Source organism: Lepisma saccharinum, chromosome 1, assembly GCF_977018435.1.
Source record: "Lepisma saccharinum chromosome 1, izLepSacc3.1, whole genome shotgun sequence".
NCBI classification, from domain to species: Eukaryota; Metazoa; Arthropoda; class Insecta; order Zygentoma; family Lepismatidae; genus Lepisma; species Lepisma saccharinum.
The window spans coordinates 121,922,124-121,932,660 of NC_139229.1; the positions used below are offsets into that span (position 1 = coordinate 121,922,124).

Genomic DNA, 10,537 nt, shown 5'->3' on the forward strand with positions numbered 1-10,537 from the left:
TTGTACATTTAAGCATATTTACACGTCATGTAAACTCGAATACAGTTCATAAATTTTCATTACAATTCCACATTCACTAAAAAGTTCCAACATTGATTCCCAAGAAGCAAATCAAACATGGCGGCTATCTCGCCTCCAGTTGCTGACGTTTAGTCACGTGACCAGAGCAAGCCATCAGGCTTTCAGATAGAGAAGGTAATGTGTAGAGTCGGTAACACGCTCCAGGAATATTACTTCCACCTCTTGTTTCAGATTCATAATAACTTTGTCATCAATACTCTATGTGATCAAAAATATCCGGACACCAGTCAAAATGTGTGTTGCGCACAGTTGGCCACTCTGTGGTGCCATCTACAGCGAGGTGAGGCAAGCAAGGGACCACTGCAGGCAGCATAGTGCACGAGACAGCAGAATGGGTCGGTCGAAGGAACGTACAGACTTCGAACGTGGTGAAATGATTGGGTGCCACATTAGTAACAAGTCAGTGTGCGAGATATCCACTCTCCTAAACATCCCGAAATCCACTGTCGCCGATGTAATAGTAAAGTGGAAACATAATGGGACGTGTACAACCGCAAGACGTTCTGGCCGAGCGCTCATGTTGACAGACAGAGACCGCCGAGTGTTGAATAGGGTAGTACGAGAGAACCGGCAATCAGCGATCGCCACCATCACACAGGAACTCCAAACCAGGGCAGGATGTAATCCTAGCTGCATGACTGTGCGACGTGAAGTACGGCGGCTCGGTTACCATGGACGGGCGGCTGCCCATAAGCCACACATCCATCACCCAACGAAACGCGAAGCGCAGACTCGCATGGTGTAAGGAGAGGGGCAACTGGTCGTTAGAACAGTGGAAATCCGTCATGTGGAGTGACGAATCACGGTATACCATGTGGCGATCCGATGGTCGTGTGCGGGTGTGGCTAATGCCTCATGAACAACATTTAGCATCCGGTGTTGTGCCGACAGTGAAATTCGGTGGAGGTGGGGTGACAGTGTAGGCATGTTTTTCCGGATAGGGGCTTGGTCCCCTCGTTGCTTTGCACGGTACTGTCACGGCACATCATTACGTTGACATTTTACAAACGTTCATGCTGCCTACCATCGAAGAACAGTTAGCGGATGATGATTGCGTGTTTCAACACGACGATGCGCCCGTCCACACTGCGGGCCGTGTGGGACAGAGGTTTCAAGAGAACAACGTCCCACTTATGGCCTGGCCTGCGCAAAGCCCCGATTTGAATCCCATTGAACATCTCTGGGATGTTTTGGAACGCAGACTTCGTGCCAGACCATGAGGACCAACATCCACTGCTCTTCTCATCTTGGCACTCCGCGAAGAATGGGCCTCCATTCCCCAAGATACATTTCGCCACCTGATTGCCAGTATGCCTGCGAGAGTGGAGGCTGTCATCAAGGCCAAGGGTGGCCCCACACGGTATTGATTGCCAGTGCATCCGATGGAGGATGCTTCGAACTTCACGCCCTAATTCCAGTGAGTGTCCGGATATTTTTGATAATATAGAATATGTAATGGTATCACTTACAAAATATGATCACCATATTAACTTTTGTTGAAAATTTTGCAACTAAACTTTGAAGTGTGTTTGTGTTTGTAGCCTAAATTATCTCGATCAGTTTGTCTAAGTTCAAAAAAATCTACATGTTCTACAATTACATGAGCAAGTACCACAATAGTATTGAGAAAACTACCACCAATATTTCATACGATACACTGACACTGGTCCAATGGCGGATTTAGGGCGAACATTTAACCCGGCTTTACTGGAGTATGTCGTTTTTATAGAAAATACTTGTCTGCTAAAATATACTTTCATTATTTTGCAGACAGACTTGTACAGTGGGATCCATGAGTATTACGGTGCAAATTGTGCACGACTATTTTCATTATTTTTTCTCTTACATCCTATGTGTTTTTAAACGATGGATTTTTATGTAGGCTATATGCTGGCGCAGAAGTTGTCAACAGCTTGTTTTGAGTTTTCCTTTAATTCTTGAAGCTCTTATTGGGTAAAATAAAGTGCACAAACATGGTGATGTACAAATTGCACGGTAATACTCGTGGATCTCACTGTACTAGGTTGAAGCTGCGAAAATACCAAATATCTAGTCACAGTACAAGGGGATGCTAAGAATCATTTGTGTACGACACAACAGAATCATCAATTATGGAAAACCTTACTACAGGTATGTAAAAGGCAGACTCTTCAGCAGCCGCATGTATTATAATCTTTCTTAAAGTAAATGCCTAGTAATGATATTGTACCATATAGAATTAAAAAATAAACAGCGTATCATCTGAACTGTAGGTTTTGTTAAACCGCTCCCACACGAATCAACTTGTAGAAGTTTAATAAAAAAATGACGAATAGTCCCGAGATAAAATCTATTGTCTCAGCACCACCCCTAGCTGCGGTGGTTTGTTAAGGGTGCAGCGAAAAAAAATGTTGATTTATTTATTTTATTTTACCTCGCTTTCTGACACTTTTGACTAATCGCCAAGATGAGGATGAGTGATGATACGATGAAGTTCTTGAAGGAACACTCACAAAGGATGCTCATGCAGAGATTCGAACCTTGGACCTCTGGCGTTGTATCGCTCTTTTATAACCACTCCAGAGAGAGAGAGAGAGAGAGAGAGAGAGAGAGAGAGAGAGAGAGAGAGAGAGAGAGAGAGAGAGAGAGAGAGAGAGAGAGAGAGAGAGAGAGAGAGAGAGAGAGAGAGAGAGAGAGAGAGAGAGAGAGAGAGAGAGAGAGAGAGAGAGAGAGAGAGAGAGTAAGATGAGGCAAGACTGCGCAGGTTGTGTTCATTATGTTTTATTGAAGTTATGAATCTATAGTAACATACGGAAAAAGTAACACAGAATGCACTATCCTTTGCCAACGTACAGCAAATTTCCGAAAGCTCAGTAAACAATATTTCAGCAGAAAACAAACGAAAAGCATGATCATGCAAACGCGCAGTCTTGCCCGCAGCACGGGTTAAGACTTTGAACACGTTCGGTTTGATTGATTGAGTTCGTGTTTTAAGTCCACTTTATGCACAGCAAGACTAATCTGGACTGGACCTACAGTTTAAAGTGGGATCCGAACCACTATATGCCTCCACCGGGTATCGAACCCGGGACCCCTTGATTACAAGGCGACGACCCTACCCCTGCCCCATCGGGGCGGCCGATCACATTCGGGTAAGTGCATTCGTACTGTCCCTCTTAGCCAAGAACCTTAGCGTCAACACTTGAATTGACCTGCCTCCAAAAAAAAAAGTCATCTCCACCAATTTCCTTTTCCTCCCTTTTGTGAAACGACAGTAGGAAATAACAACTTTGCATTTAGATTCTCCAGCAATTAAAACTTCTTTTTTTCCTCAGAGTTGTGAAAATGAGCGTCTCCGGGAATATAAGCCAAGTTAGGGAATGTCTTATTCGGAAGTTAAAGGCACCCCCCTTCCCTCCTAAACCCTTCTTGGCTATATCCCTTTCCTTATAATCTTCTCAAGAAAGTTTCTCCTTAACAGAAAGGAAATTAACGATGATTTATTTAGTCACTGAATCGTCTTCTCGGTTTTCCGGCACTGATAAATATTAATTTGTCTAAGCCTTCACAGATTTTGGATTTGCTTCTGTGGGAAAAGTAAAATCGGGAGTAAAATCATTGAGGCATAGCCTTCTTTCAGGCAGTAAGTTATTTGTATAGAGGTATACGTAGTAAGTACTTCTGTATGAGAAATGTAAAGAAATTATAGATCTATTAAATTTATTTATTCTTGTTTTAGATGGCGAAGTTAAGGCACAAGCCTTTTCTTCCACTTAACCATCTCTACTTTACATTTTATAAATTGAAATTTGTAGCTACTGTTGTGAAATATATAAAAACTAACATTAAAAACATTATGATACCAAAAAATAAATATATAAAAACTAAGAACATTAAGATACCAAAAAAAAACCACAAGAAAAAATAAAATAGAAACACGCAAAAAACATAAGAAATAAAAACACAGAAAAATACATACACACTAAGAAAAGTAAAAAAAAATACACGTAAAACATAAAAACACACACAACAAACATACTCAAATTACAGAAAAAGTCAGTGGGTGTTGGTCCTGCAAGTTTACACGAAGGTTTAATTTTATTTTCCTGTTTTCATTTCAGTACTGGTAAGGTGACTCCAGAAGGTGATTTCTTAATTTTGATTTGAATTGGCCGAGGGAAGAAGAGTTTCTTATGTCATTGGGGAGGTCGTTCCACGCTCTGGTAGTAGTGACCGTGAAGGAATTTCCATATAACGTTGTTTTGCCGGAGGAGATGGTCAGCAGAGAGTTTTCTCGTGAACGGGTGGCAAAGGTGTGTGCTGCGCTTAGGAGTTGAAATCGAGAAAGTAGGTAGGAGGGCTCTCGTGAGTTTACTATTTTGTAGAGCGCTGTAAGAGCGTGGAAGCGGCGGCGAGTGGAAAGGATCGAACCAGCCTAGGTAATTGAAAACCGGGGTAAGGTGGTCAAAATATTTGATATTATAAATATAGCGCACACATGCCTTTTTGTATTCGCTGTAGACGTCTTGCTAGTTCACCGTTGACGTCAACATATTATTGAACCATTACAATAGTTCTTCCCGTGGTTGTTCAAGATGATCGATTGTATAGTCGGGAGAAAATTGTCATGTTATGAATAATCATCTTTGTTTTTTCTTTCTTTATGTCTGTGGTAGTGGGCCCTGAAATATGGATCGTCAAGTGCAAGACACAGTGAAATTGAAACTTAAGTGAACATAATCATCTCCTCCATGTTAAAATGTAGTTTAATCTACCTTGCCAATACACAGTGATAAATGAAATAGATGATTGTAGACTGAAACTACCAAGTCGGATATTTTACACATATGGGTCTACTATTATTGTCAGATTAAAATTATATTCCATTATGTACGCTTGAGGGTACGAGTACGAACGAGCGAACGTGGTCCCATGCAGTAATCTACATGACACCCACCCAACTTGAAGGAAAAAGTCCCAGGAACAATTCCGACCATACATTTACTACGTTTTGGTGGTGGGAGAGAACATTTACAGAAGACAAATGAAGAAAAGAAGGAAATATTAGACATCTATTAAGTCCTTTGATTTCTTTATTCTTTAAAATATATCGGGTGATCCGTTTGAGATGTCAGAAAAGTAAACCGTTGTGTACAATAGGTTAATGTACATATCTCTGAGCAGTTTGTTGTAATATATGCAGAATGGATGTAAGTTTCGAGTGAGTGGAGGTTTACAGACTTCAGCCGCGTGGCGCTAGGGTTCACGGTAGATAAAGATAGTGGTCACGCCACAACAGCGTACAATGTATCGTATGGGATGTGAAATTTTCGAGTGTTATATGCACACTAGTACAGCCACATGGCTGAAGTCTGTAAACCTGCACTCACTCAAAACTTACATCTTTTCTGCATATACAGGGTAGGATTCATAAGTAATGAGCCTCACTGTATACTGACGCGTGCGCACCCTGCAGCGCACTCCGCTTGACACGAACGGTGGTGGTGGGTGTTGGCTTCGCAGCGCAACGCGTGTCAGTTGCAAAAAGTATACACGGAAAGAGCGCCGAGTCCGCCCAAAAATGGAAATTACGCCGCGCATGCGCACTTCATCTCTCGAGGTCTGCGACACTAGCGACGTCGCACCTTAGGTACAGTGAACTAACATGCGCTCTACTGTTAACAAATGAATGCATGTTCGCGTGAGTGTATTCGAATTTGAAATAACGATTGTCCGGTTGGTCCGGTCTGGTTTCGTTGAGTGTAGGCTAACTGCTACCGTTGATGTCGAACTAGAGTATCATAGTTCGTTCGAGTTCGGGTTAATGTTGTCAAAAATTGAAACTATGAAGATAGATAATTATTTGAAGCAGTTTGTAATGATGTTTGACCGGATATGCTGGAAAAAAGCTATGGATACTATATAAGAGAGAGGTACGTATCTGTGTGTGTAGTTGCTTACTTCACGTGTATTTAATTCCTATGTAACAACAAATTAAGCAAATATATGAAATTGGGATATAGGCTATATACTTTCATGGGTGGAAAATAAAATGATACTATGCTTTTGTGTGTGCACAAACAAGTGAGACCAAATTTATGATTGAAAGAAATGGGAAACCAAATAAACATTACAACGCACACATGGTATTTAGATAAATTGACTACATATTTGTACTAAAATTAAAAGTGCTGGTATTATTTTGAATCTTTCTATATCTTTAATTATTTTTTTTGTTTTTATTGCCCAAATTATTTTTTTTTTAAATTCAAGCTTGTTAAAAGTGGTTTGATGGTCATTCACTAAATACATAATAATAATATTTCCTTTATTTAGCGGGCGAGGTTCAGCCGTAGGCTGCTCTGTTATTTAATTTATATTATAGTATATACTGTGATTGTAATTGTATTTTTCTTTTTATAAAAATACTAAGATTTCGTTTTTTTTATTACAGATATTTACAGGTGTCTAATGGAATGGAAAGTCTGGACTGCAAGGACACATTTCGCTTTATCTGTGAAAAGAATACCCTGCCTGTTTTCTGCAACAATAATACTGAAAAATGTTTCAGTGTGGTCGATTTTTGTTATCTTATTAGTGAATCTCCATTGAGGTGAAAGGGTTCAATTCGGTTTCTACGTACCGTACAGTGTTAGTGAATGAAGAATTTTTTATATAAAGATGATATATGATTTCATTGATGAAGATTGTGTTTCCAGACAGTGTATAGTATTAGTAGTAATAGTATGTACAGCAAAAGGGAGTGAAGACAATAGCATACTTTTTATGGTGGTTATGTGAATCTACACAAATGCAGAGAGCATGGTGATCTTCTGTTTTGATTAGTGTTTATTTGTGGCTGCTTTGTGGTATCATGTAGTGTGCTAAGATACGTGGTTCTAGTGTATAAATGGATTGAATAATGAATTCTATGAGAGTAATTCTATTTGGTTTGTTCCTTTTTCTTACTAAGGTGTAAGCATTAAACAGGAGAAAAAATTCAGGTGGAAATAACACAGGAAATATATTTAAAAGCACAATCATATATTATAATGGAGTGACTTGCTTCACCGCTGTGAAGCTAGCTTTCGGGCTATTTTCACCAGGTTTTAAAACTCTGCATGTGTATGATCTATGACCTGGCCTGTTCTTTTACATGGATATAATTGTTGATGTGAATCAAACTTATGTTAGTGTGCATTTATGTTCATGGAGTTTGAAAAAATACCACCAGGTATTCTGATATGGACTGCTGCTGCTATGTCAGTGAATGCTAATGTTGTTAGGTTAGGCAGCTCAGGGTCTCACTGCAGAACATGGGCTGCTTTTTGCCTCTAAATAGACTAACAAAATTACGTACCTTCTACTTCCATTTTCCGGTGTTACTTTTCCGATTACTATTATATTATTGCATGTAAAAAATGTTTTTCCTGCTGCTAAAAACAATGCATTTCTCCATTCGTTCGCGTCCATATTGTTTGCGCACAGTTGCTGTCATTTGTTTTGTTTTCCTGCTACTGAAATAATGCATTTCTCTTATTCGTTCACGTCCATATTCTTTACGCAGTTACTTTATTTTGACGAGGAATGCCTACAAGGTTAGGTCTGTTAGGTTGGGTTCCAATAGCATAAACACAATGAAAAATGTTTCTCCTGCTACTAAAATAATGCATTTCTCTATTCGTTCGCGTCCATATTGTTTACGCACAGCTATTTTAATTATTTCGACGAGGAATGCCTAAAAGGTTAGGTTAGGCCTGTTAGGTTGGGTTCCAATAGCATAAATACAATGAAAAATATTGTTCCTGATACTAAAATAATGCATTTCTTTATTCGTTCGCATCCATATTGTTTACGCTGTGACAGTCAGATTTACCGTCATTATTATTATCATTATTATTCATGTATGTAGCGGTAAAAAGACGTGTTGATTCAAAGTGTTGAGTGTTTTAATTTGTAAGATTACATATTTGATTTTTGCCAAGCCGACGGGAGGAACGAGACATTCGCTTGTGTTAAGGGTGAGCACCTGAAGGGTCACGCTATGCGTGTAAAGCTTAGGAAATTCGACCGTAATGACAAACATTTAAATATCTCGGTTTCCAACGGTCAGATTCATGTGAAACTTATACCAGCGCAGCGGCATGTGTGCAAGGACAGATGTGTGGAGTTTCGTCACGATCAAGCGACAATTACGGACGTCAGATCAAATCGGTTCTAATTGATCAGTTTGTGGACAGCGATTGCAATTGAGCTATGGGCGACAGCCAGGCGGAAGCTTAATCCGAACAAGTAAACTTCGGACACGGTCCGTCCTAGTTTGGAGACAATAGAGCGTGGTGGAATAACCTCTCCGGAAGCGTCACTCCAACGTGCGCCTAGCGTCCTTTTTCAAAATCCAAATAAAACGAAGGACATGGTTTTTCGATACACAGTCTTACCGCGATCCTTGTAGGGAGAGCAGCTCCGTGCTAACTCTCCATATACAGTTTTGCCGCGATTCTTGGAACGAGAGCACCTTCGTGCTACCTTTCGTATACAGTGGACTTTGTTGTGTTGTGCGAACACCAGTGTGTGTGATAGGCAGTAAGTCTACACGAGTGCGCCTACCTCAACCGCTGGGGGAAGTTGAAGCGAAACCGTGTTTCCGTGATTACCTTACGCCATTTATAATTTTTGAGAAACGAGGAACACCGGGAACTATGGCGGGCTAGAGGAAGGAGAGAGATGAGGGCGTTACGTCGATTCGCCCGCTGTCAGAAGAAACTACGCCGATGATGCCTATCCGCCGCCATGGAGAGAGAGAGAACGTCGAACGCCGCCCTATTGATACGCCGACGACGCCTACCATCCGCCACGTTGACGCCCCGACGACGCCGACGACGCCTACCAGCCGCGACAGAGAGACGTAGAGAGAGATGTTGATGACCCGACGACGCCGACGACGCCTACCAGCCGCGACAGAGAGACGTAGAGAGAGATGTTGACGCCCCGACGACGCCGACGACGCCTACAACGACCGCTCATATGCGACGTCCGAACCGCGCCATACCACGGAGATCCACCGATCCCGAGAGGAAGAGGAGCCGGGGAACTAGGTGTTTGAATCCTTTTTGCATCTTCATCGTCGCGACCAAAGAAACCTTTCGCGTGGATACTATGTGTTTTCAATCGCCCATAAAGACGCCAGGATGCACCCCGGAAGCTGAGAGGTGGTAAAGTATTCATCTGTGTGAACCTTAACACGTGACGGCCCGATTGATTTAGAGAACGCCCTTGAAATTCGTCGACATTTTGAAAACGCCCACTCAACTCGAAATTTTATATCAAACTCCCGTCGCGCTTGTCATTTGTAATCTATTCGTCTCAGGTCAATTTTTCTTATTCCTTGTGATATTTTTTTAATGGTCTTAAATTTATTGTTGTTTGTGCTCCTTTGTATTTTTTTAAAGTGCGTACTATTAGGGTAAAGCGCCGCCCACTTAATTGTTTAATCTACTGGAGGTTTGTTCATTTTTCATGTGTCAATGCTAGCTATGTCAGGCCGCATGTGTGATTATTTAGTAAAAGTATTTGCCTGGTAAGGTGAATTGCTCGTCGCGGCGAAGTGTTTAAGTCCCGCCTGCTAGAGAGTATAGGTTTGCGTCACTCAACGGAGGTTATTTGTTATGTTTGAACCACGTGAGGTCTTGTAAAAGGAAAACGTCCGCCCACGTGAATGTAATTGCCGTTGAGACGCCTTTGTTTATACTGGTCAAGTAATGTATTGTCACCGCGCCGACTAGTTTCTTTTTTAAAAACAAAAGGTGAACTTAAGTAAGGGCTGGCTAGGATTTAAGTAGCACTGGAGCAAAATCACAAATGACCTGATTAGACAAAAGTAAGATAAAATTAATTGAGAATGCAATAATTAGGGCTTGTCGTCATAAAACCTGTACATGTCATGTATAATTTCTTGTGTCGATGACCCCATGAGGATTGAATCTGAGAGAGAATGTGAGAGTGCAAGTGTGGGGACCTGTAATAATTCCATTTTTGTTGGTTATGAATAGAATATACTTTTTATTTTCATGTTAATTTTGGGCTATATCATTTTCGTATGCATGTCGCTACCCGTGATTTTCAGGTATGCAGCTAGCCGCTTCCCGGCTACAGGTAAAGAGGTGGTAATTTGAAAGTACATATGTCTTTGTGTTTATTCGATATGGCTTATCACTATGCACTGTCGGTCACCGGTTCCTACACACGAACTTAACCTGGACCGTAACGCTATTTCGCTTGTCCGAGGGAGATTATGCCGCCTCTATCTAGGTAGTGGTAGCATTTGTTTTCCCGGGCAAGGTAGGGCGTAACAACGCACAGCTATACTTTAATTATTTCGACGAGGAATCCGTACAAGGTTAGGTTAGGCCCGTTAGGTTGGGTTCCAATAGCATAAATGCAATGAAAAATATTGTTCCTTACACTAAAATAATGC

General features: G+C 41.1%; 1 protein-coding gene across 1 annotated transcript; it reads left to right on the plus strand.

Moving 5' to 3' along the window:
* The first annotated feature begins 313 nt into the window (after positions 1 to 313).
* LOC145985427 (uncharacterized) lies at positions 314 to 826 on the plus strand. Its single transcript, XM_083119449.1, has one exon. It carries the CDS (start codon positions 314 to 316, stop codon positions 824 to 826), a length of 513 nt encoding a protein of 170 aa, XP_082975575.1.
* Positions 827 to 10,537: the final 9,711 nt, after the last annotated feature.

Excerpts from the sequence above, each read along its gene's own strand:
- LOC145985427 (XM_083119449.1), top strand. The coding sequence starts at position 314 with ATGTGTGTTGCGCACAGTTGGCCACTCTGTGGTGCCATCTACAGCGAG.